The 27,228-nt window shown below is 46.3% G+C and overlaps 1 protein-coding gene across 5 annotated transcripts in view; it reads left to right on the forward strand.

The window, feature by feature from the left end:
* The window catches only part of ZNF366 (zinc finger protein 366), a 70,556-nt gene extending 48,301 nt beyond the window's left edge, over positions 1–22,255 (forward strand). For all 5 annotated transcript variants that reach the window (XM_081826771.1, XM_081826767.1, XM_081826769.1 and 2 more), the window contains 4 exons: positions 1,543–2,885; positions 6,123–6,314; positions 14,933–15,107; positions 18,169–22,255. In XM_081826771.1, coding sequence (XP_081682897.1) covers positions 1,557–2,885; positions 6,123–6,314; positions 14,933–15,107; positions 18,169–18,716 — 2,244 coding nt within the window. In that variant the 5' untranslated portion in view covers positions 1,543–1,556 and the 3' untranslated portion in view covers positions 18,717–22,255. The remainder of the gene's footprint in view (positions 1–1,542; positions 2,886–6,122; positions 6,315–14,932; positions 15,108–18,168) is intronic.
* Positions 22,256–27,228: the final 4,973 nt, after the last annotated feature.

A 27,228-nucleotide genomic window follows, 5' to 3' on the forward strand; every position in this document is an offset into this window, starting at 1 on the left:
CCATCCCTCCCACCCCACCCCCCACTTGCTCTTAATTACTAAGCCCCAAACCCATGGAAAGAAGACAAACCAGGACTGTCTTCCCACCACATAAATACAAAGTTTAATAGACATTTTTTCATTTTCTGATGATTTTATGTAACAGTTTTAAGTAACGCCCAAATATTCATATAATAAAGGACATATTTTTTCTCTCAGTTGGATCCTCTGTGTATGGAATTGGTAATCCAATATAAAAAAGCCCATTTTGTTTTAACTGTGCTGCAGTTTTCAAACCTCTCATGAAGACACATGTGCAGTTCTGGGAATATCCAGGTCCTTGCAAATCTACATTTTCTTCATCAAGGACTGAAGAAAATCACTAGCAGCTGTTGGCCCTCTCACCCCTGGGACCTTCACCCTACATTGCTCAGCATGTAGCCAATCTCACAGGGTCAGGGCCCTAAGTATCCCATCCGAGCTCAGAGGATTTGGGTACAAAGGGCCCTCACTGTAAACGTGGAGTCAGCCACTTGGTTCTTTCTACCACTATCCACATAAGGAGTGTAGAAAAATGGCAAGGAGACATGTGAAAGGAAGCAGAGTCCTTGATTTAGACTCCAGCCCACAGGCTCTCCCACACATACCTGATGTAGTCACCAGGATGCAGTAAATGGCTCAGCAAGGAAATGTCATGCACCTCAGGAGTCACTGAAAGCCAAGCTTTACCCCGACACCTGTGTGAAGGAGGAGACGCAAGCGCAGTTTTAGAGATTCCCAGTCTTGGAAATTTTCACCTGAGGTTGCTCCAGGTGGAAGATGAAAATGCATAAGTTGCCCAGATGACTTTGTGACATTGGCTCAGGCTTTTCTTAATCACATTGACCTCATCCACTTGATATATCCCAGCAGCACACCTTGCTCAGAGTGGGTAACTCAGAAAATCTGAGATCCCAGTTAACCAGTTAAATCTCTTCACCTGTGTGGACTTGAGTACTCTCATCCTCCAGCAGCAAAGGTCCCCAAGACAGGGAGGGGCACGGGAAATTGGTTCCTTCAGAACAGAAACAACCCCAAAGACAAATGTAAGTCACCATTAGCAGATGACAATTCCATCTCAGGCTGAAAACCCACATCAGAATGCATCCCCGTTCTGACTCGTGCACTGAGCATGTCACTTCATCTGTCTGGGCCTTGTTACCCTCTTTTTTTTTTTTTTTTTTTTTGTAGCCTCATCTTAAGTGGGCACAATGGTTAGTTGAGTTCTCAGGTTTCTTCCCAGTCCAGTGCACTCCCAAGCGCCCCCCACCAACCCCCAGCTACGATTCTGTGGCTGTGGATTTACACTGGACCTCAAGGGTCCCACTCCAGGAGGCCAGGGCTTTCCACTTTAGTAACGGGTTTGTAAGGGGAAAAAATGTGATACTCAAACAGCCCTAGGATAAGTGAGGGTCAGTATTAAACAAGTATCACTCTTCATAAATTAGTACTGATATCTAGCCAGAACCCTTCAGGGAAAAAAAGGGACTCTTTTTTAAACAGTAAGTTTCTTTCTCTTTAAAGGAAAATTGCCAAGGATGCAGAAGGAAATGAAGATGATCAAAGATGAGGATGTGCATTTCAATTTGGGTGTGAAGAGAGCCCCCTCCTTTCCCCACTGCCTGCAGCCAGTGGTTTCCCGAGGGAAAGCTCCCCAAAGACACCCCTTCCCAGAAGCTCTCCGGGGGCCTTTTTCCCAATTTCGGTATGAACCTCCTCCGGGACACCTAGATGGATTCCCGGGGGTCTTTGAAGGAGGAGGGTCTCGGAAACGGAAGAGCATGCCCACCAAGATGCCCTACAACCACCCTGCAGAAGAAGCCCCTCTCGTCCTCCACGAGGAGAGCAAAAGCCACGGCCCTCCGAACCTCTCTCTGCTCTTCCCACAGCCCCCGCGCCCCAAGTATGACTCGCAAATGATCGACCTGTGCAATGTGGGCTTCCAGTTCTACCGCACCCTGGAACACCTAGGGGGCAGGCCCGTCAAGCAGGAGCCCGTGAAGCCCAGCGCCGTATGGCCCCAGCCGACCTCCGCTCCGTTCCTGCCCGCGCCCTACCCCTACTACCCCAAGGTGCCCCCTGGCCTCATGTTCCCCTTCTTCATGCCCTCGGCCTCCCCCTTCCCCTTCAGCCGGCACACCTTCCTGCCCAAGCAGCCCCCGGAAGCGCTGCTGCCGCGCAAAGCCGAGCCTCAGGAGAGCGAGGAGACCAAGCAGAAGGTGGAGAGGGTGGACGTGAACGTGCGCATCGACGACAGTTACTACGTGGACGTGGGCGGGGCGCAGAAGCGCTGGCAGTGCCCCACCTGCGAGAAGTCCTACACCTCCAAGTACAACCTGGTCACCCACATCCTGGGCCACAGCGGGATCAAGCCGCACGCGTGCACCCGCTGCGGGAAGCTCTTCAAGCAGCTCAGCCACCTGCACACCCACATGCTGACCCACCAGGGCACGCGGCCCCACAAGTGCCAGGTGTGCCACAAGGCCTTCACGCAGACCAGCCACCTGAAGCGCCACATGATGCAGCACAGCGAAGTGAAGCCGCACAACTGCCGCGTGTGCGGCCGCGGCTTCGCCTACCCCAGCGAGCTCAAGGCCCACGAGGCCAAGCACGCCAGCGGGCGCGAGAACATCTGTGTGGAGTGCGGCCTCGACTTCCCCACTTTGGCCCAGCTGAAGAGGCACCTCACCACGCACCGGGGGCCCATCCAGTACAGCTGCTCCGAGTGCGACAAGACCTTCCAGTACCCGAGCCAGCTGCAGAACCACATGATGAAGCACAAGGACATCCGGCCCTACATCTGCTCCGAGTGCGGCATGGAGTTCGTGCAGCCCCACCATCTCAAGCAGCACTCCCTCACGCACAAGGTACGGCGGCGGGGGCCGGCCGGCGGGTGGGGGTGGGGGCGGGGCTTGGGGAGCAGGCGCAGAGCCCTGGAGGGGAGGGGCCAGGAGCCCTTCGCCGCCCCCCGCCTGGGACGGCAGGGGCTGTGCAACCCTGCGCAAGGGGCTGCTTCCCTGAGTCCTCACCTCCCTCCTCGCCTTGACATGGCAGACGCTGAGGAGACCAGCAAGCACGTCCTTTGCCCTCCAGCCTTCTAGAGTCTAAGATGGGCCTCGAAATAAATAATGTGGCCAGTTCGGAAAAGAGGGTGAGGAAGGCCGAAGGAAACAGCAGGTCCTTGTGCTGTTGCTTCTTAGCCTCCTACAACCGCTAAAATTCGGTTTCTGGAAACGTCATCCAGGGCCCTAGCATGAGTGTGGCCTTAGGCCTCATTTACCCAAGACCAGCTCTGTGCCTGGGATAACCTAATCAGAGCCTTCTTCTAGAGACTTCTCTTGGTCCTTTGCTGCCGAAGCCGTGGCTCCGTTTTGGGTCGTTTTCTCGCTCAGCTGTGAGAACTGCTTCATATGCACATGGCTCTGGGTCCAGCAAGGCCTGCGCTTCCGGTAGTAGAGCCCCCGCCTAGTTGGGTGCAGTGCCCTGTGGTTTGTTTTGGGAGGAGTGAGAGAGTATCCTTCTGTTTGCTTTGGTTTTATCTTCCCTGGGAATTACAGGCCCGAGGGTCTAATTTCAGCCTAGCTTGCAACCAGAGCACTGGAGTCCTGCAGGATGAACTAAGGCAAGGCCCCAGTCATGTCCCTGAAATCTTACCCAGCTAAGCTGACTTGGGTCTGCTTTGAGTTTCCGGGAGGGGAGCTCTGCCCCACTGACCTCTCCCCCTCACACTTTTGACCTCAAGTGGTTTTCTTGGCGGGAGAGACTTCTAGTAAGCCAGAGTTTCTAAAACCCACTCTTTAATTCAGAAACGTCAGTGGAGGATTTTGCCCAGCCAAGAAAACATCTCTACTCTGCTATAATGGGTTTCATTTGATAGGTTAGGACACAACAGGGGCATTTTTTGGCTCTGCAGCAGAGACGAAATGTGTGGCTGGCCTGTCGGCAGTGCACCTGTAGATTCTACAGCTCCTGCCCTGCAAAAGGCACCGTAGCTTCCATCCAGAGAGGGGGCACCTGCCAAATGCAGGAACCATCAACAAAGAATCTGTACTGAGATTCAGCCACAAAGGGGACCATATGCTGATTTCAAGGACTCCTACATGTGTGGAAAAGGAGCCAAAGATGCATTTTAGAACATATAAAAATTCTGTAAGATAGTAGAAAATGAAGTCAAAAATGGACAAAACAACCTGGTATCTGAAATGTCTCATTCGAATTAGGAAACAAAACCCATTTTAATCCACAGTGTCAGCAAATAGTGAGAGGTAGTATTTACTGAACACTTGCTGTGTACCAGGTGCTTTACTTCTCATTTAATCCTCTTCAACAACTCTAAGAGCTACCTGCAGGTATCTCTACTCCAGATTTGCAGATGAAGGCACTGAGGCATGGGGCAGTCACCCAGAATCTGGGACTCCAGCTCTTGAACGCTACTGTCAACTGTTCCCCTTCTCCACCCCCTTACCTCCCTCACTCCTAACAACCCCCACGGGCTCCCTCTCTGTGCTTTCACTGATCCTATTAGTGACACAGTCACTTCCTTTGTTCCCCAAGTTGTGTCCAGCCTTGCGTTCACTTGAGTTCTAGGCCAGCCTATGTGTGAATTTTACTCTTTAGAGAATTCGGAAAACAGTGATAAGTAGATTCTTCTCCTTGGTCGCAAGACAACAGAATCATAGGCAAGTGGAGGGGCAATCTTGACAAGATGCTGAAGTAATGTTTGAAACCCATCAAGAACATAATTTTTATTCATAAAAATTAATTATAGAAGATTAATTTATTAATTTCAAAATTTTAAACTCATGGCTTGAATATGCAACATACTGTTAAAATTCATCTTCTTAGGAGGGCATTAAAATTTAGGTCTCTTTGTTAGCCTAAATTCATACTCATCTACAATCATCTAGACTCAAGAGTATTCCAGCTGGAAAGAGTACCTGATTCTCATATCCACCACCACATCTTGAGATGAGGGAGCCATCCCCAGGAGAGGCCATGAGACTTGTCTAAAGTTACACAGCCCATAAGTGGCTGGGCAGAGACGTGGACTCGCCCTTGGGTGCCATGGGCTCACCAAAACTGAAGAGGGATGTTTTATCATGTCCCACATTAAAGAAATGGACATATAGGCAGAGAGACTCAGACCTATACTTGGAACTCCTCTCTCCCTAAGTCACTATGGATACCAGATAATATGTGTTTTATAAGGTACAATTGTTAGCTAAGCAACTTGTTATAATCCTGTAACAACCTTAGTTTTAATGCCATGGTTCTCTAAGTTTTCCTTCTGAAAAGTCATTCTGTGTTAAGATGGCTTGTAGAGGCCTTTTGAGGAAAGCACTGGTGAGTCAGGAATAGCTAATACTCTACTTACACTATGAGTCCCTGGGAGTGCTTTCAATTGAGGGCATTGATGCTTAAGAATTCAAACACTTCTCCATAAACAGCAAGGAAAGTAGAAAGTCTCCTTCTGTCCTGTTTTCTAATTCAGAAAGCTGTCCTCTGCCAAATTTCTCTATAGGGCAGAAGCTAGCCGAGCAGAGGCTCCATAGCCAAATCACAGAGGTCACCATGACATGTGGGAGCCCAAGAGACTATTTCAAGCGTTGTAATTTATTCAAGTGTGCATAAGGATTGTTCTTCTGGGATTTTCCAGTCCATTAATGAGAACGCCAGAAAACAGTGGTTTTCATATGAGAAATGATAGTATCACTGGAGAAGGTTTTATTTTTTCATTATCAGGAAAGGTGGATTATAGACTCATTTCACATATCATTCCACAGTGCTCTTACCAAAATCCTATTAATCCCCAGAACTGTTGCTGTAGAATTAACCCCTGTAGCAGCAGGAACAAGAGCAGTAGCTTTCTTTTCCTCTAAAGGTCTGGCTTAGTTCATGGTTTTCAGAAAACGAAAAAGATTATGTAGTCAACACTTTTCAAGAAAACAGCAATTAACAAGGCTAATGCCACACCATGTGGGACTCAGCGTCTGTCACCAAGCTCTTCATGGACTTGTGTGGCAAAGAGAAAATGGAGATTATAATTCTGATGAAAGCATGTTACCTGCTAACCACAGCGTTTTTGGAATCTTGCTTCCCTCCAGGGCGTGAAGGAGCACAAATGTGGGATTTGTGGGCGGGAGTTCACTCTGTTGGCCAACATGAAGAGACACGTGCTGATCCATACCAACATTCGCGCCTACCAGTGTCACCTCTGCTACAAGAGTTTTGTGCAGAAACAGACCCTCAAGGCGCACATGATCGTCCACTCTGACGTGAAGCCTTTCAAATGCAAGGTGGGCAGTGGGCCCCAGGAGGGATGCAGCTGGGGAGGACTCAGAGGGTTGGTCTAATGCCCTGTGGGGGAGAACCTCCAGGAAACTTTCTACTGTGTCATCAGGGGGGGTCACCGAGGCTCAGAGTAGGTCTGTGGCCAACCCCAGGCCCATCTGCTGCTCTGTTCCTCTTTGCACCACCTATGCTCACACCAGCCCTTAGCCGGTCCCTGAGAATCCTGCCCTGTTTGTCTCACTGTGAAATCAGAGTGTAGGGGGGAGGAGGGAGCCAGTAGGGGAGGTCTGAGGATGGAAGGCCCATTTGGGGAATGAGGTTGTTAAAGGACGAAGGTGATGTGGAGAGTTCCCATTCCAGAAAGGAGCAATCGGGTATAGTCCTCTTCTCCTTACAAGCCAATAAGTAGAATAGAGAAAGGAGTCACAGAGGCTTCTAGCACTACCCCTCCTGTCTCATACCACCCCCCTTGCCCTCCTGACACTTGGACTGAGCCGTGTCATTTGAGGGCAGGTCTCCCAGGCAAGATGAATGAGATTCTGAGGTTAGCCCCTCTGAGGACCTCAGAAATGCTTGTTTGGGTCAGGGAATAACTGTGAGCACAGTCATCTGAAGTGTTTCTCGTTTGTTCCTAAGTACCATGGAGTGCAAGGATTGAGCATCTTCGTTAAAATGTCTGTATCAGGTTAACCTGGTTGGATTTTTATTTTATCAGCGGAGCTAACGTGGGAGCTGGAGATTTGTAAAACTCAAGGCAATGACTGGTATTAGAAATGCCTGGGCTTTCCAGACTGTTCCCCTCTCCTCCCATCCCCTCCCCACATTGCTTCCCTTCTCTACCTCCAGAGTGAGAAGGAATCTTGCCGAGGATTGGGTAGTTTAATTCAAGGAATGTACGGGCACGTGTCATCCCCATTGTGAAGAGAGGGCTGAGGGGGAAGGAGAGGGGAACCCCACCTTCAGTTAGAGCCTCTCTGTTTGAAATGGAAGTCTTCCTTCTCGGTTACTGCATGTCTGATAGGGTCCCGATGATATGCTCTGTCCATCCGAGGGGCTGTTCCTGCTTTAATCCCTCTACAGCATGTCCCCTGTCCCCCCTCCCCACTTGAAGGAACCCCCTGTGAAGCTAACTGCTTTCCTGTGTTGGCCACTCCTGGACGGGGTGAGAGGGGTCAGGAACCAGAGCTTCCCTAGACCTCTATGAGCATTCTCTGGAGGTGGGGGAGGGAGATTTCTCCCTCCAGCCCTTTCCTGCCACCCACTTGTGTTTCCCCTCCTTTCCTTCAAGTTCCCAGTGGTTTGAAAGTCAATTTATGTCCATCTTGAGTCATCTGAGCCGAAGGGGGAGGAAGCTGCATGCAGATGGAGCTACAGAATTCATAGTGTCTGGTGCAAAATGAAAATGTGAGGCCGCTTGTTCAAACATTATTAAGAATTTCAAGGTGTTAAACTCAGGACCCTTCTGAGTTGGGGCCTGTGTGACTGCATTGGTCCCATGTCCATGAAGCCAGCCCTGGCTGCACGAGCCTGTGGATTCCATATCCCACCTCTTTGCTCTCTCGTTAGGCACCCTTGATTTCCTTCCCACTTCCCACTTGAGCCCAGGGGTTTGCTCTTTCCTACAGTGGGGGTGCAAACAGGCGCTGTCGGTCACTCTTCATGTGTTACGCTGAGTGTACTCTTGGGTTTTGAGCACAGACTGTGTTTTTTATCTTATCAACTGGTGGCCGAACATGCACCTTGTTAAAACACGAAGGGAGCCATGCTTGCCGTCCCTTCCACACCTGTCCAGTCCAGCCAACTCCCACTTCCACCTCATCAGTTCAGGTCCAGAAGTAGGGGTTAAACCAGGCAGAAAATATCTCTGAAACAAGGGCTATGTCAGGGAGCAGAGCCGATACAGAAAAAGGACTTGCAGGCTGGGTTTGATCTGGGGACATAGGGGCAGTTCTGTGTGCCTACCTCAAGGGCCTTGGAACGGCCTGGAGAATTTCTTGAGCCAGGTGGTATCTGAGGGTTTAGAAGGTTCTCTCTGGTACCAGTGCACAGAAGACTGCATATTATAGTGCAACCTGGGCCCAGTGATCAGTGAGCCAGCTTTGCCCAATGCTTTATGGGCATTGGGCATCCACCATCCACCCCAATGATAGTGTACCATACAGGGCTCAACGGGTGCCTGAGGTTCCACTCTGTGGTTCAGAAACTCAATTTGACCTCTCCTTGAGGGTGCATTAGGCTCTGTATGTGTGCTCACACCACCTGATTGCAGGATGAAATGCCAGCTCTGAGATGATGCACAGTTTATATTCTTCAGTAGCAGATGGGCCTGTTGCAGGAATTGGACGAGTCATCTGCAAAGGCCACCTTTCCCTGGTGGAGGGGTTTTCCCAGGAGACTACACTATGGGTCAGAAGGCTGCCTAGGAGAGTGTATCTATCATTAGAAAAAAACAAGTGGCTGTTGAAAGGTACTTTAGTCAAGCAGGTGGCCCTTCTCCATTCTTAGACATTTCTGAAACAAGGACAGGGGTCAGTCACCTCACTGAAGAGCCATCTACCTCCAGGGAGGTGCCAGAAGCATCTCCTTGTCCCCATCTCCCTGCTAAGTGCTCCCCTGCTTGGTGTCCTCTTTGTGTCATCACCCTTCTTCATTTCAAAGGAATTTCAGTGCATGTCTGAGTTTACAGAATATGTGACAGGGCTCTATGTGTTTGTAAACTAGCTCCAGATCCCACTGTAGGATATTGTGTCCTGTGACTTCACTCCCCATCAGTGTCATTGTGGATTCTTGGAAATCTGGCCCTGAGTGGAGGTTGATGGGACTTTGGGAGTTGGGTATGGAATGGAGGGCCATTTGCTGATCGCTACAAAATTCACAGTCAGTCAGAGATGAGTTGCTGGCGGACTGCATAGCGATGTTGGAGAAGAGGCCCAGAAAACTCAACCCAAGCTTTATTGTGGGTAACAGGGAGGAGATGTTCCCTTTACATGACTGACATGGCTGGAAAAGGAGGCAGACCTTGCTCCAATCATGTTCCAAGAGTTAGCTCTGTCTCTTTGACCCAAAACCTTGTAAAAAGGGGAGATTGTTTAAGTAACAGATTCTACTTTCTTGGGTTTCTCACCACTAAAAATCCTTCCTAACCTAAAGCATTCCCCCCCGCCCCCAGCCCCGTTGCAACATGGACTGGCTCTCTCTGGCCCCATGCTCAGTGGAAACAGCTGTCCACAGCAAGCAGAAACATTTGCTCACTGTGAGATTAAGCATTAACAATAGGACGGAAAATTAGAGGAGAGGAGAGGTTTCCATTCTATATTTCTTTTTTTTTTTTCTTAAAAAAAAAATTACTGCCCTTCTGGGCTCTTTTGCTATTGGCTCCACTTCTGGACTCCCTGCTTCTTGGAGCCAGCTGGAGGATCTCCAAAGACCTGTGCCTGTAGACTTAAGCCATGTTTCAGAAATATGCTTCCCAGATTCTGCGTAAGCACGCAGGGGTTGATTTGGATGCTATCCTTGTAGCAGCCACACTCCATAATAGCAAAGAACCAGCTGCCGTCTTTGGGAAACCTGTCCAGGAAAAGCAGCCATCCAGAATTTCCGGGACAAATTCTCCTTTGAGATGGGTGAAGCCGGGAGCTGCCTAAGTTATGAATCACCAGGTCATCTGCAGCCTCGTCTGAGGCAGAGGCTCGAAGGCGGAGGGCAGAGCTGATAGAAGAGGATGAGGTCTCCTTGGAAAGGGTCCCACCACCTTTGCCACAATGGCTTTGCTTGGCACTCCAGCTCTTGGATGCCCCATGGGGGACAAACCGGCTGGGGCCTGTGAGGGGCCCAGAACTTTGGGTCAGGGCTCTCAGGCTGGCATGGAGGGGGTTAAGGCAGTGACCAGATAGCAGCCTTTTGGCAGCAAAGCCCTCCTCAGCAGAAGGAAGGATATAGCTGTATGAACTGCCTGCTTAACAATGCCTCACATGTCCCCAGGGGCCCGCCTGCAAATAGATTTCATCTTGCTTTCTCTTGTACTTTTCAAAGCTTCCTGTTTTCTCACGGTCCTTTTGGACAGTTTACAGTCTCTCTCTCTCCCTCCCTCCCTCTCTCTCCCTTTGAGGAAAGGAACACCCTTCTTATTAAAAGAGAGAGAGAGAGAGAGAGAAGAATGTAAGGGAAGGGCAGTTTAGCAGAGGCCATTCTCCTCGGCTGCAGGCTTCAGCTCTTTGACCTTTTCTCCTAGAATAGGAAAACACAGGTTTCCTGGTGCATCTCAGTCCTCAGGCTCAGATGAGGCTGGGTGGCACGAAGCGGCATGCCTCTTCTTGGCTCTGTGGGCCTCTGGCCAGGGCTGCCTGCTGCCATCACCCAGTCTCTGCACGAAGCCGGCTTCTCGGTGTGGCTGGCTGGCTGCATTGTCACTGCAGCTCACGGGAAGTGGCCTGAGGTGCCTCCAGGCCCTGGACAGCGAGGGACGGGGCAGGAGGAGGCCAGAATTCAGAGGAGTGAACAGGGCTTCGGCCAGCTATTTAAAGGGCTGAGGATTGCGGAGCCGCATAAAGGGCTTTCCCAAAGGCTGCAATTCAGGATGACTCTTCTCTTTCCAACCACGTTTCTCAGTGCTGGGTCAGGCACAACTCCTTCCATTTCTGTACGTCTCAAGTGACCTGGCAAGTATTTGCTCAAAGGATTCCTTACTTCGTCCTCCCTCTAATATTTCCTCCAAATAATTTGGTTTAAAAAGCACTCTTACCTGTAAAGATCTTTCTATTTCCAGAATGTAAAGGAGTCTGCTATGTACATGGTAATGATAATAATAAGAGCTAATATTTATTGAGCTCTTACTATTTGGCAAGACCTTTGCATGAATTATCTCATTTGATCCTTACAACAACCTTCATAAGAAACTATTATTATCATTGACATTTTACAGAAGAGAAAATGGAGCAAGTTCTCTATCCTTTTGGGCTCTCACCATCACCTCTCTGCTCTGCTATCTCCAAACCTAATGATTCGTACAACCCACTTTTAAAGGACAGTTCAAAACATTTGTTCCAATTTTCTATTAAATGTTGAGGTCCCCCTCCATTTAAAAAGTAGGCATAAAAGTGTGTCTTTGATGGAGAAGCTGAGATTTAATGTCAGAGGCACACGAATACCCCTCATTAGAGCAACTGAGAATTCAGGAGGGGCAGACTGGTTGAGATGACCACCTGCACCATGACATCTGAGACGTCACCATTCCAGTAGCTTCCTGTATCGACAGCCACCTTAATTTAATCCCCACAGACCTTGGCAGGAGATGATTAAGCAAGTCTTGACTTGGGTAAGCTCTTAGCCTCAAACCTCATGATTACAGGGGCCTTGACATAGACTGACTGCTTTCCCCAGGAAAAGAAACTAGCATTTTGGTGATCCCTCCCAACTCTTCTTCTTCCTTCCAGTCCACTTCCCTTTCTCTACTATAATGATTCTTCTTGGAGCTCACATCTCAAACCCCACCCAAGGGTGCCATCTTTAATTCGCCCAGTTCTCTTTCTCTGGCCTCTCTTCAGTAACAGTGACTGAGAGGTCTCTCTCTGAATTTCACAGACATAAAATATCTTCTACTATGTGGATAGCCCTGTGCTTGATATTGAGGTTGGCCACAAAGAAAAGGAAGGTAGCCCTTGCATTTCAGAAGATAACCTAGGGTTCCTTTTAGTGTTAGTGCCCCAAACATCTTTCAGAGTTGACACACCTTCATTCAACCCTGCAAAAGCTTTCCATCGGTTGGTCCAGTAGGCTACCATAAACCATGAAGGATAACTCTGATATATAAAAAATAAATTTTACCATCAGCACAAAAATAAGTGTCCTCTACCAGTCACCTTCTGATAATATAGCTGACCAGTCATGCCCTACAGTGGACCTTCCCTAAAGCCATATGCTTTGACTTCAGGGAACAATATCATTTTAATGTCCTGATATACTCATGTACCGCTAAAAATGTTTCATGATTTTCAGGAGTGAATGAATTGAGTTAGAAAAACATTATATTAGAAAAATACACACTGGGCTATGTTAAAGGATCATAAAATGTGGCTTGTCTAAAGCTAAAAAAGAATCTGGAAATTACTTATCAGTAGCCATTCTGATGTGTGCACACATCTCTGTGTGTTGGGGTGGGAGTGGGATGGGGAAGGGGAAAGGGAAGTGGGACCTTGGGGCGGGTGAACTGCACGATCCCTCTGACCTCTAAGTTACAGCAGCTGTGGCAACAGCGAATAGTTGGTCATTATCACAGCTGTGATCACTGTGTTGCCTATCGTTTAAGGTTGAATAGAGTGCCTGAAACTACTTAATGAAGAGAATTCATTCTGTATCAAAACAAAAACAAATGGCACCCTATACATTCTTCAAGGTTTGGCTAAAATTCCATCTCCTTTATAAAAACCGTTTCAGACAAGTCCAGATTCTAATACCTTAGCAAGTAGAGGTAATACCTAAAAGTAGAATGTCTCCTTTATAGGAGCCAAGTACAGAAGGCACCCATCTCTTCAATTCTGTCTGGTTTAAACTACCATGAGACCCATCCAAGCTTGAACTAGTGCAGTAGTCTGATCTTGCAGCCTCCAGCTCCACGTGTCTTGTGCTTAACCACCCAGGGCTTCTGCTGTTTTCAGATCTTTTGCTGCAACCTCACTCCAAATAATCAGGAACCATCCCACAAACCAAATGAGATATACTTTTTCTAAAATGAATCATGAGTGGAAATACCTAATGTAGAATCTCTAGATTCAAAGCTTTCTTTCCCCCTTAGTCAGGATGGAGAACTGGATAAACTAAGCTAAGCTAATAAGTAATACTCTACCAGAACTTCCACACATGTGCAAAGCTGAGTCACAGATTGATTCATCTTACTAAATTGTCTCTATTGAGAATAAAAGAAAGCAAGTATCCATCCCACACGTAGGGCTTCTCCCCAGGACATTAAAACTAGACCAACACTCTCAGTCTTTTCCCTCTTGGGTCACCTTTTCCACATGAACGTGGTGTGCAGATGCTCTGAATACTGAGTGTGGGACACCAGTATGCCAAATTCATTCTTGCCAGTAAGGAAGTAAAAAGGGAAAAAAGTACTTAAAACCCCCAAATATGAATCATTTAAAAATACAGAACCAATTATTCATTATCCATGCGTGGATTATCTGTGACAAAGTTGTCATCCCAGCTGGCTGCCTCTTACCACCCAGCATTCTTTTCGGCTGGCCTCCCAAGGTCATTGTTTGTTAGGTCTGCGCATTCTTCCAGGGCCAGTTAAGTCTCATCTCCAAGGCCACCTAACAGAAACAGTGCCTTCTTTAATAAACATTCAATCCAGGATCCCCAACACTATCCCTGAAAATCTCTCTCTGTGAGAAAGGAAAACTGGTGTCAGCCTCAGGGGACACTTACCTTGAGTCCTCTCTCCAAGCCATCTCTCCCCCCATCTCGCTGCCCTCACGACATGGGCCTCTGAGTTTGGGGAGGGCAGGAAGATGTTCCTTCTTAACACTCTGGCCTTAGCACAGACAGAAAACCCTTCTTTCTATTCTTCCCAGCACAGCTGAGGGAGGGCTGGATCCTCTAAACCCTGCTCTGCTAGGGCTTGGGGACAAGAAAAGGAAGGAAAAGACCCAGAGCAGCAGATTCTGTTTTCCACCTTCTGCATCTGCATAAATTGCCTTCGAAAAGGCAGTTCAGTTCTTTCAAAAGAAGTTGGAGAACCACTGTTCTGATCCATCATGCATCTGCACTTTGTTGGAAGAAGAAATGACAAAACAACAAAAAGAAAGAAATGAATAAAACATGTTTACTTTTTGTATAGCTGAGATAATATTTTTCAGTACTTCAAATCTCTGCCCATAGAGAAGACATATTCCTTCCTTTAGCTCTCTGTTCTAATTTTGACATCCATCCCCAAAATAAGCAAATTAAAAAATTAGAAACACATTGCACGATACAGTCTAACAGAAGAGTTATGTTGAGGGGACACAGGATGGTGTGGTGGTTTACCATGTGGCCTCTGGTGTCTAGTGGCCTTAGTTCATTATCCCAGCTCCAGTACCCATTAGCTGTGTACCTTGGCTGAGTGCCTTAATCCCTCATTTTGTCCCTCTGTAAAATGGGGGTGATAACAGCACCCATCTCATGGGATTGACCTGAGAATTAGATGTGATACTCCATGGCAGACTTAGGACAGTATCTTCCATGCTATAATGCTCCATAAATATTAAACAAGTAATCATACACTTACGATTAAAGTGAAGCACACTTTGAGCCATTGTTTTTCACATCAGCCTTTATCCTTTTCTACAGCCTGCATTCAAATGAAGCTGAAATAGGTCTGCAAGTTTTGCCTTGTGTTTAAAAATCACTGTGTAATAGGAATACAATCTCATGAGTCCATTCCTACTGGCTCCACTCTGAGCCGGGCACAATCCAGGCCCTCCCTGACGTCACTGGGGACATTTCACTTGGAGGCCGCTTAAAATGCCAAGATCCAAACAAAGGAGTAGCACATCCATCCTCACGTGGGCCTGGGTGTGGGTTCATCTGGGGAGGGCCCACCACCATGAGTAACCTGTCTTATCCTCATCATTGTTTCTGACAGCTGTGTGGGAAGGAATTCAACCGGATGCACAACCTAATGGGTCACATGCACCTGCACTCTGACAGCAAACCCTTCAAGTGTCTCTACTGTCCGAGCAAATTCACCCTAAAGGGGAACCTGACACGCCACATGAAAGTCAAGCACGGGGTCATGGAGCGGGGCCTCCATTCTCAAGGTAATCACTCTTCCAGGAAGCACCCAAGGCTGCTGAGGCCAGTGGATAACAAAAGGGAGCTGAACTTGTTTTTAGGGGGCTTTACTTTGGGGGGCTATTCCTGTAGTTGAAAAGGGATCAGAATTTTCAAGACCACAGCAGAGGAAAAAGAAGAGTCTTACAATGTTACTATAACAAATAGAATGCTAATATCTGAAGGTAGTGCATAAAAGTGAATCATAGAGGAGAAATTGGAATATCCGAACGACACCCGTCAGTACCGTTACTAGTTTCTGCTCCAGACACCACATCAGGTGTCCTGTCTCCTTTAATCTTTAAACAACTCAAGGCGAGAGGAACTTCTATTACCTCCATTTTACAGGTGGGGTAACTGAGGCTTCAAGATACTGATTTTCCCAAAGCTGCTCAACTCAAAAGTGGCAGAGTCAAGATTTGAACACAGACCTTCCTGACCCTAAAGCCTTTAGTGGATCTTTTTCATCGCACTGCTGTTAAAGGACATGTGATTTTTCTTTCCTTTATAAAAAACAGGTCTGTAAGCTCTGCATTAGCAGAAGTGTACCTGTAGCAGGCTAGGTCTCCTCGTGTTCACAACCAGATGCACCCAGGGACAGTTTTCCTGCTTGGTGGGGCTAATTGGCCCATACGCAGAGCACGGGCTGCTGCCTCCCCTCACTGAGTCCTCAGTGAACCAGTAAAAAGTTCTTGACTCTTCCATTTTCTCAGTCCCAGGGCCCTTAGCTGTGAAGAGTTTAGGTTCCCGATCCACTAAATTCAGCAGGTTGCTCTTTAGTCACTTAAACAAGCGGTCCTTCAACAAGCAGGCAAGAAATGCACCTCTATCCCAAACAGCACGCTACGTGCTGCCAGAGAGACCAGGGAAGTGAGACCATCTTTGCTCCCTGGAAAGTCCGTGTTGGGGGAGAGCAGGCACACACTGAGGTAACTTACAAAACGCTGTGAACTGCTGTTTTCTGATACTGGTGTGATTAAAACGCAGTGCCATGCACTTTAGAAATACTATTGTTTGTGCCCACAATTTCACAAAGTAGCCTGTGTTATTCCCATTTTATGTAAGAGGAGACCAAGACCAAGAGGCGTTATAAACTGTTCGATGTCATACACCAAATCTGAAGGCAGAACTGGGACTCCAACTCCAGAATTTCTGAATGAAGCTGGCACCCACTACACTAGGTGAACACATGGGGTGATCTGTTCTTGTTGGCCGCTTCTCCTACCCTTCTCAGAGAGCTGGTCAAATAGGCACACGTGTTCATAAATACAACACACCCGTATACCCACAGCATGAAACAGAATGATTATAGTTTTCCTATTTTTCACGGCACCCACTGAGCTTACACTGCTCCTGAGTGACAGGGAGCTGTGGTCATCACAAAACAAAGCCTAGAGTTTATGCAAAAACTCTGAAAAAATTCTGGTTAAAAAATAAAAGCCATTTTCTTTCCCCAAGATTGGTTTTCTCCTGAATTATTCTTTGCATCTCTAGTTGCCTGAGCCAATTTCAAACATAGGCCTGGATTTTTCCAGAATAGGTGAAGTTTGTTCAGTTGCTGCGCCTGGGGACAGAAGGCAATGAGGAGACAGTCCTCCACTTGAAAGCCTACCCTGGTCATCGTGTCTTACCCCACATGGGGGCTCAAATCCTAAAAGGCACCTAACGACTCTGTCATTCTTCTGGAAAAATAAAGAGCATCACTATATATCAGAGAGATGCTTTGAAAGTTAACAGACTTTCAACAATTTTAATGTTTTCATCTACAGAAGGTGTTAGCACTTTTTCACTCTAGTGTTTGAAATGGCTCAAAAATCATGACTCAGATTAAAAAGATCCTCCCCGTGCCCCTTACATGATTAAAGCTATAGACAGCTTCATTGCCTGACAATATCATAAGGCAGGCTGACTTGGACCTTTGCCCTTACGTGCTCCCACCCTGGAAGCCTGATTGTTCCCACCTCCTCCTCAGGGCCTGATTGCTGGCTCACCAGGACCAGAGACCTTCAAGATCAAATCGGGCAGAATGTTACCATGTGTTTGTTGGCTCCTGAAAAGTCCCTCCCTGCAGGGCCCTCAAACTGAAACTAAAAGTGAGCCCCTTGCGCATGGCTGTGCCCAACAGCAGAGATACTTGTGGTTGGACACAGCGGCTTTGGATCTCTTTGTGCTCTCTCTATCTGTGCTTAGGGGCCTAGTTATGGCGTGGCCTTCTTGGCCCAAAATGGTAAATATAATTTTTTCAAGATGAAAATACCTTTGTTATGGTTTTGTTTTTTCTTATGGTAAAATATATGCTCACTGAAAATAATAAGAAATATATTAGAAATGAAAAGAAAAATGTTAGAATCACCTAATGTTTGAGATTTTGATGTAAATTCTTCCAGATATTTTTTGATAAAGATAGATAAAATTGGGACTGCACTATAAATATATATGATAAATATGTTTTTTACTTAAAATATATAGAATACCTTTTTATGACTATTAGTAGGTCTCTACATCTTCTACATGTGGTTCATTGTATTATTTATCTAAGTAAACCTCTATCATTTCAGTTTCACTGTAAAAAAAAATGTGATGAGCATCCTTATACATTTTGTGCACCTGTATGACTATTTTCATAGTTTAAATTCTCAATTGTATAATTGCTCAGTCAGAGCTATGCTTATTTTAAGCTTTTGGTACATGTTGCCAGATTTACCTTAAAGGAGTTCTACTGATGTAAACTACATCTGTGACAAGGCCCATCTCTCCATAGCCTTACTGGGAATTTATTTTTATTTTTTATTTTAATTTAATTATTTTTTTTTAAGTAGGCTTCACACCCAGCGTGGAGCCCAACACAGGGCTTGAACTCACGACCGTGAGATCAAGACCTGAGCTGAGATCAAGAGTCAGACACTTAACCAACTGAGCCCCCCAGGCGCGCCTAGGAATTTGTTTTTAAAATGTAAAATGAAACTATACTAAATGGCCCTGGGTACCACACAATGACCCATTTTCACAGCTATTCCTGGGGCCTGAATATTGCTTTTGCTCTCACAGGTTTTGGAAGGGGGAGAATTGCCCTGGCCCCGACGGCAGGAGTGCTCAGGAGTCTGGAACAAGAGGAGCCCTTTGACCTTTCCCAGAAGCGTGGGGCAAAGGGGCCAGTGTTCCAGTCGGATGGGGAGAGCGCCCGGGGCAGCCCCTGCCACGAGGAAGAGGAGGAGGACACCAGCTATGAGGTGGAGCGAGACAGCCCGGGCCTGGCCCCACAGAGCAGGCAGCCCTGCACACCCCACGATCTACCCACCCAGCCCGAGCCAGCTCCCAGGGCACTCGAGGACCCCTGTGAGGAGGAAGAGGAGGACGACGACGAGGACAAGCCCAAAGGAGAGCACCAGGAGAGGAGCAAGGACAGCCGTGGGGCAGAGGGCAGCCCAGAGAGAGAATTCGCCCTCAGAGAAGAGTGTCTCCACCTCAGGGCTCTGCAGAGTGCCCGGAGGGGCCCCTCCTTTTCTGATTACTTGTACTTCAAGCACAGAGATGAGAGTTTAAAAGAATTACTGGAGAGGAAAATGGAAAAACAAGCAGTGCTTTTAGGTATCTAAGTGGACAGTTTTCAAATTGCATTTGGAAAATGAGAACTAGGCAGTTCAAATATAGCTTTCTGCATGAGTTGTCATTTGCTGGAGACTGGCAAATGGTGCAAATCTTTATAAATGGCTCAGACTACATGAGCAGGGATTTGTCCTCAGTAATGTAAACGCTTCTCAGGTCTTTCCTTGGCCCCTTGATTTCTAACACACATGCAGGGTCCTCTTCAGTGCTATTTTATGCATCTCCACTATAATAGACTGTACATATTCTAGAGACCTAATTGTAAGCTGATGCCGAGGTGCTTTTAGAAATTCTATTTTCCTTTGACTAATATGCAATACATGGGAAATTTTTTTTAGTTGCAAAAATATGGTGCTTGACACGTTACCTTATCAATGATGATTTAGTTGAATGTGTGCAAGTTACCATATTTTTCCAGATAGATGAAAACATTCCTAGTTGTATATATGAAAATCACCTTTATTAAATAAGCCAACATACCAGAAATGACAAGAAGAGTGAGGTATTGAAGAGGATATTCTCAAGTGGTTGCTGCAGATATAAGAAAATATGAATAATTTCAACTAATGAAAAACCAGCAGTTCTGAGCTTCCTGCCTGGGTCTGCCTTGTTCTGCTCCAGCTGCCTTCATCAGATGTGGCATTTGGAGCGTATTGTCAGATGGCCCCAAAGTGGTCAGCGTCTGCAGGCTCACCCCTTGTGTCCTGAGCAGAGCTCCTTCCTGGAAACCTTGTTCTGAGGCCCCGTGCCCCATAAAGTAGCTGCAGGAAGAGCTGTCGCCTTGAGCAGTGGCTTTCTCCTCAGCGCCGGAGCTGGGGGCATGGTCGGGAAGTCTTGCAATCTGAGTGCTGCTTCTTTAGAATATTAGAATCACCATCAGCTAATTACTGCTAAGGGAGATTCTGGACTGTGTTCTCAATGCTGCCTGCGCAGTAGAATCATCTAGGGGAACTTTAAAAAAAAATACCAATGCTGAGGCCTCAAGCTCTGAGATTCTGATTTAATTTGGTCTAGAGTGGAGCCCCAACTTTGGTGTTTTTTAAAAGGTTCCGCCTGATGATTCTTCTGTGCAGGAGGATCGAGAAAGACTGACTGGGCTAATAGGGTGGCTCTCTTGGACTCCATGAATATGTGTTTCTGGCTTCAGACTCATTAAAATATGGAGCAGGAGACCTTGAAATCATACTGCTGACCTAGGGCTTCTTACCTGTTCCATAAGACCCTCACAAGGACACAAACACACGCATGCATGTGCATGTGTGCACACACACACACACTCACACACTCACACACACTGTATAAACACACACTCTTTGTATTAGAAGATGATGCCTGTGATGTTTATGGTCACCTAATATGTTTAAAAATATATAGCCAGCCTACAGTGACTCATTATTTCTTCCTAGATGCTTGAATCATGATTCTAGTGAGTGGCCATGACTGTCATGGGTGGGTTGAACCCAGCCAGTAGGCTTTCCTTAGGCACCAGTGCCAAGTAAAGCAGTGCTCACGGGATGTTGCAGATCTGTGACTGACCATAAGCAGTAACCCTCTGGTACTGTGTCTGTGTTTATGTAAAAACTGCCTCTTGGTTGGTAGTTTCAACTCTTATTTGTAGAGCGAGGTACTGTTTATTGTGTTGCTTTCTCTCCCCCTCAAGTTCCAGTACATTTCTTGAGAAGACCTGGCCCGTGTCTGACTGCTGGATGTCAGCTTTTTCTCTTGGCCAAGGTGCTTCCCCCTGACACTCACTGACTTCTAATCATCCCCCCATGGGCTTTGTCAATCCCTGACGCATTTCTCCTGCCCCCCTCGCCTAAAGCTCTTTCCTTCAGCCTCACCACCACTGCAAATGCCAAAGCTGTTTGGGTTTCCTACCGCCACCTGTGTCCTGAGGTCAGGCTCCTGCAAAGGGGATGCTGTAGGAAATAGTTTGGGTTTCTGTGGGTACAAGCCCAACTCTGTGCCGGGAAAGTGTCCCAAGTCCTTGGAGGGGTGACTTGCCTTCCAGTCATTATTGATATAGTTCATTAGTGCCTCTGATCAAATCATGCAGGAGGCTGGCTGCATGGTCTGTGAGGCCTCCAGCTGTCAGGGTCCCATTACAAGTTCATTCTTTCAGTAGCCTATAGTAGTTGAAGACATACTTCCAGTGTGTTCTGGGCATGCCTCGCCAGAACCAGGAAATCTAGAATAGCAAGCTCTAGTCTTTTCCAACCAAATGAATCACATGGGAATGTTTGAGGATCAAGTTCATGTAGAGATGGAGAGAGTATGGTCTAGAATGATGGTTTCCAAATTGTGGATCAAGGAGCCAGAGGTCCCTCTTAGGTCCCTCCAAAGCTGCTAGAGGAGAAGGAGAAACTCTCAGCCCTCACACCCTCTTCACTCAAAGTGGCTCACATTTCATCTGTTTTTCATGTTAGCCTTTCAAGTAAAATTTCATTTTGAGGGGAAAAAATGCCTAAGAAAAGTAATTTAAAAAGTGTTAGGAAGTGTATTATAAAGCCTGCTTTTAGTTCTTGACTCTGGGTATGAGAGACTTAATTAGATCTAGCCTGATGATAAATATAAAATATACACTGACCTTGTGAGAATTAAGGCTAAAATCTTGGTTTTGTATGTTGCTGAGTGACCACCATCCTGACTTGCCTGGACCAACCCTGGTTTATACCTCTGCCCCAAGATAATTGCTAAGAGTATTACCTCAACTCTCAGAAGTATCCCAGTTTGGGTGAGAAATTACATGGATACCTCATGTGTAAGTGCAGAGCTAAGGGAAGGTTGGCCAACCTTGCCTACTGGGCTAATTAATGAGAATGCAAACCTGAAGGACAGCACGTGGGGGTCACCCTGAGAGAACTGAGGGGCAAAACCGTCCAAGGTTATCAGCACTCTAAGGGCTAGGGCAGCATAACATTCACCCTCTTGTAACACTCTGAAAATAGGTCGCTACCGAAAGCTTTCCAGACTTTTGACCGCTGTCACTCTGAAACAGCCAACTGACCAGCCAAGTGGCGTATTTCTCTTTTATCCTTTTTATTCAGGCCTATGATCACCTCCCTCTTTTTGCCTTCTAATTCCTCTCTCATTCTTTCTTTTTTAAAAAATTTGACTCCCCATTGGCCATAGACTGAGGCTGACCTTTCATAACCCCACAAGGGTAACTGGTATATTTGTATATGAGTAGCGGCATGAGAAAGTCCAATGTGCATACTGTATTTATTAAGCCCTAAAGACATTTAATAAAATATTAACATCGCATTTTGAATCATGATCTTTGTCTGCTTTGCTGGAACAAAATGTAACAGAGCTAACATTTAAAATCCTTCGCATATTTGGACAACATTACACCAAATGTTGATTTTGTACAGAATTCTGGCTTGCTATTTAAATATGAAAACTCCAAGTATGTAGTAACCCAAGTTGTGAATATCGCTTTCTGCTTCAGTGGAAAAGCAGTTTACCTGAAAATAGCATGTAACCTATATTTTGTTAATTTAAGCAAATAAAGACATGTTGAAAAGGCTGAGTTAATTATTTGCAAATACCTGAAATTTTGCTAGGAAACCAGCATTGTCAGTGTCTCGCTCCTGCCCTCATCCCTTCTGCCAGAGTAGTTCCCTTTGGGGCTTCAACCCCAGGGAGATAGATGTTGGATTCTCCCTGCCTCAAGGTTTCAGAAAGGATTCACGAAGCTCAGACCATCTGCAGGGGGGTGACACTTTCCTCATCCTCTTTATCTTGCCCATTCAGAAAAACTAGTTCTGGAAGGGTGTCATGAGGAAGTGGGAAGTGAGCGGCAAGATTGCCTTACTCTGCGTCAAGTTCTTTGTAGGATACAGTCGAACCAAGAGGCCATGTACTATACTGGGCACGAGCATAGGTTCTGGTGTCAGGTTCCTGGGTTCAAAGCCCAACTCTCCTACTTGCAATCTTTGAGACCTGTGACTGGTTTGTGAACCTCTCCGTGCCTCCGTTTCCTCACCTGTGATAATGGGATTCGGAACCTTCCTCACCAAGTTGTTTGTAGGTTAAATGAGTTAATATATGCAGGACACTTGAAAAGTGCCTGGCTCATGGTGCATGCTATGTGAGAATTTGCCATTATTGTCACCAACAAAGTGGCCAGAAGACAGAACACTCAGCTCTCCCTTCTCAGCTTACAACGCTGTGTCGACATGGAAAGTCGCCATTTCTGAGAAGGCTTCCCTTTTAAACATCATACACCACTCCACACCACGCACGGTGCTAGGTGATCACACACTTGATTTTATTCAAACCTCACACAACCCTGAGAGGCAAATTTTATTTCCATTTTACTGATGAAGAAATGGAGGCTTGGCAGAGTGAAATAAGTTGCTCCAAATGACCTAGTTAGCAAGTTCCTCATTTGCCGCCAAAGCATGTACCAGGTTGGGTTCTTTGGGAGTAGATGATGAGACAAATCTGGGTGCAAGATGTTTTCCAGGGATTAGAGCCAGTGAAAAGAAAGGGGAGGAAAGAAGGCTGAGTAAAGAGAGAGGACAAACTGTGTGTGATACAAGCCTGCTAAGCCTCACTCAACATAGCAGGTAGCTCATCGCAAGGATTGCCCATCAGAGTTGTGCCATGTTGAGCAGAGATGCCCAGGCCTTTGCACCCACCCCCTTGCTCAGTCACCAGGTATGGGCTGCCCTGGAAAGGGCAGGACCTCAGGATGGTGTGACTCTGTAGCAGGGACAGACCTTGAAGGAACTAGTGGCCAGAGGTTGTCTACTGACTGACGGCTTGATACAAGTCCTTCCTTGAAGAGACACTGCTTGACTCATCCCTTGTCTACCACGGTCCACCCCTTGTATGACTCCAGTCCACTTGTTCATGTACGTTCATGGAACATCTCCTCCAGCATACCAGTGGGCCTCTCTTTCTGAAGGAAAACTTAGAAGAGGAAGATGAGTGGGAAAAACTTTAGCCCCCACTACTGTAATTAGCCTAGGAGACACAGCCAAAACTCATCTTCTCCTTCCTCCACTACCTGTCGGGATCCCTGTCACCATCAGATACCACCTCTGCCAGTCTCAGAACCTGCCAACACCTTGATCTTGAAATTCCCAACCTCCAGAATTGTGAGAAATAAATGTTCATTGCTAAAGCTACCCAGTCTATGGTATTTTGTTATAGCAGCCCAAGTGGACTAAGACACATGCCCTTTTCAGAATGAAGTTTCTATACTTGTTCATTTGTAGTCACAAGTAGGAAAGGAAGTACCAAAAGAAACCCAAATGGGTGATCTGGGTTCCACATGTATTCCTCCATGACCCATTTTGTAACCACAGCCTTCTCCCTCCTGATGATTAGGTTGATTACCTCTGCCAAAATGGTGACTCCGTTCTTTATCTGCTGGTTCCTGGAGACAAGGAACAAAAAATGCCCAGATAGCAGCTGTAGCTTCTAATTCAATGGTACCCTTGCTGTATCCCCAGGTGAAAGTGTATCCCTTTTTGAGGATGAGAATCTCTAACCCTGCAGAACCCAGAGTGACAGGGATGAGAAGTATAACAGTGTGTTACTGTGAGTATTGACAAGGGCCGGGGGGTGGGGGGCACTCCTGTCTCTACCCTTGGAAGTATAGGTCTGTTCCTATGACAAAGAAAACCCCTGGATCTTCAAGATGAAAAGGACTCAATATAGTCAACTTCTCACTAAGTGACCGGTTGATCTTCCTAAGCAATGGTGCCATATTGGAAGGTCAGCATCAGTCTTTGTTGCTGGTGTGTTGGATATTCAGCAGTGATAAGAGTTAGATCATTCTTGGTAAATGTACTTTATGCTGTTGGGCACATGTGTAGCCTCCATATCTATCACTGTGGCTACTTCATATGTTTTTTGTTCTGTTTTGTTTTGTTTAGCACTGGAGTGCCTGTTGATAGGGGGATGAAGTCAACTGGCAAGGTCATTGTCTGCCTGATTTTTTAATTTCTCTTCCATGGTGCATGCAACCTGGTGGATGTTAACATGTGATACCAAGATTTTCATTCTTGTGTTCACTCTCATATGTCCATCCACCCTACAAAGAGAATAATAATGAATACCTACTTTAATTAGAGGGATCAGGAATTGTCTCTCTGAAAAAGTGACATTTAGTTTGAGAACTTAAGGATATAAGGAGTCAGCCATATGGGGAAAACCAGGGGAAGAGCATTCCAGACAGAGTAGACAGCATGTGCAAAGGGCTGTTGTATAGGGAACATGGCCAGTGAGACACCCAGCAGGGACAAGAGTGATGTAAGGAGAGGCTGACATGGAAAGCCACTGGGCAAGGGGGGTGAAATGATGAGATTTACATGTTCTAAAGCTCATTCTGGCTGTAGTGTGGAAGACGGGTTGGAAGGAAGCCAGGATGATGTTGGGAGACCACTAAGAAGCAGTTTTAATAGTCTGTGAGAGTTAACATTGGCCTTGATTAAGGAGGTAGCAAGGAAGAGTTAGGAGTGGACAGTTCAAAAGCTCTTTTGGGGGTCCAGTTGGTTTGTTCTATTGAAGGCTAATTGTCATAATAACAAAAATGTATATTTTTCTAAGTACAAAATAAAATGCCACTTAATACAAAGTCTATCTCCTCACATAATGATAGAAGGGATGAATTAGAGTCTCAGAGCTATCATAAAACCCATGCTCTTTACTCAGTTGGCAAGAGAGCATATTTACCAAGTAATGTAGGTAGAATTAAGCCCATCTGGTTTCTTGGGTTTTGTTCTGGGTTACAGTTGCTGATGAAATAAATAGTCAGGACCAAAGAAATCAATGAAGCTTCTCAGACAGAGATCCTGACAAGGAATGGCAGAAGTGAGAACAAATGAGCACACAATTAGAAATCCGAAAACCAAGGAAAGACGCTAGAACTCCCAAGACCACAAGCGAGGCTGCAAAAAGTCCTTTTTGTCTCTGTAGGCCCTGAGGACATCTCTGATGCAGCCAGTAAAATAATGCATGTTAATAACAATGAACTTGCCTGTTTATTCACTAGATGCCCTCCAAATAACATTTTCCTTTTAAGCTCTTCAAAGGGTTACAGTACCGTCATCCGGAAATTTTTATCCAGTGCACACATTGTTCTGCAACAATGCAGAATAAATGGGATATTGTCATATTTTAAGTCCCCAAATGGAATTGGCCCACGGCACCACAGTCAGCACCCGAAGAAGAAATAAAACACAAAAACGTGTGGAAGGAATTGGCTCCTGTCCTTAAGGAACACACAGTTCCTAGAGAGGCCTATGGAGGCTGGCAGGAACATGGCTAATGGTTTTTCAAACCTCCAAAGCCTTCAAACTGAAAACTGTCTTCCCTGTGAAAACCCAGGTGTGAACACGGCCTGAATCCTGAGATGCTGCGGCATTTCATGGTTTTGTACTGCAGAGCCGAGCCGAAAGTAACTTCCAGTAACTTCCACTACAAACTTGCTGTAGCAAGTGGAGGAAGACATGCTCATTTGATAGCTGGGGAGTGACCCTTAGAGGGTCCCGAGGGACCCAGTATCAGTGGCGCTCACTGCTTCCTCTGCCCTGGATGCAACAATATATTAAGAGAGAGAGAAAAAAAAGAGGAGGCTGGTTCTTTTCATGATTTTCCTTTTTAATTTTTGTTGAAAATGAAACTGTGTTCTCTTGATCCTTCAAACAAATGGAGGGGAACTGGAAGCCCAAACGTTTCTCTTCGGCTCCCCAGAGAGGGCGGCTGTGTTTGTAGTGTGATGTGGGAAAAGTGCTTGTGTGTCCGCTGCATTGTCACGTCGTACCAGCGTGATTTGCAGTAGGAAGTGTGCGACAAATACAATCTTTATGTAAGAGAAAGTGATGGAGCCACAGTCTTTGAATCCAAAGATCTCAGTTTGCCCTTCCTCCCTAAGACGTGCTTCTCCTGACCACAGCAGCCCCCCATCCTCATTAGATGATGAAAGAAACACAAGAACACTCTCTGAACTTGACCCAACATTGTCCAGCCAGAAATCTTTGTTATTCACAATGCCCTAGGGCAGGGCAGGGGCGACAGGAGGGAACTTGGAAGGACATGCCAGAGAATACAGAAGCGTTGCGAAGAGGGCTATTAAAGTTTCTGGCATCACACCTGAAGAATCATTTTAAACTGATGTTTGCAATATGCGTTGCGAGTCTTCACTGGGCGGATCTTAATAAACAAACGGTCTTTGGAAGGAAAATGAAGAGATTACGTTAAGAGACATCTAAAAGGATTATAAAGATACTTCTTCCATTTTAGCAATTCATCATTGTAAGCACACTGGCAAATAATTTTGTTTCTTCTTCCAGAAAGTAGTAATAATGAAACTGTTCTCCAACTTCTGTCAGGAGAGGGGAGGGATGAGGTAAAATCTATTCATCATTCTGGACTTGCAGAGATGATAGCTGTGTCATTTGCCATTGTTGAAGGACAGCTTCCCTTCCAACTTGTCACAAGCCTAGCCTTTGCTTAGAGTGGCACGTTCTCCAAATCGGGCTAATA

This window comes from Leptonychotes weddellii, chromosome 7 (genome assembly GCF_054177405.1).
Source record: "Leptonychotes weddellii isolate Sample4059 chromosome 7, ASM5417740v2, whole genome shotgun sequence".
Taxonomy (NCBI): Eukaryota; Metazoa; Chordata; class Mammalia; order Carnivora; family Phocidae; genus Leptonychotes; species Leptonychotes weddellii.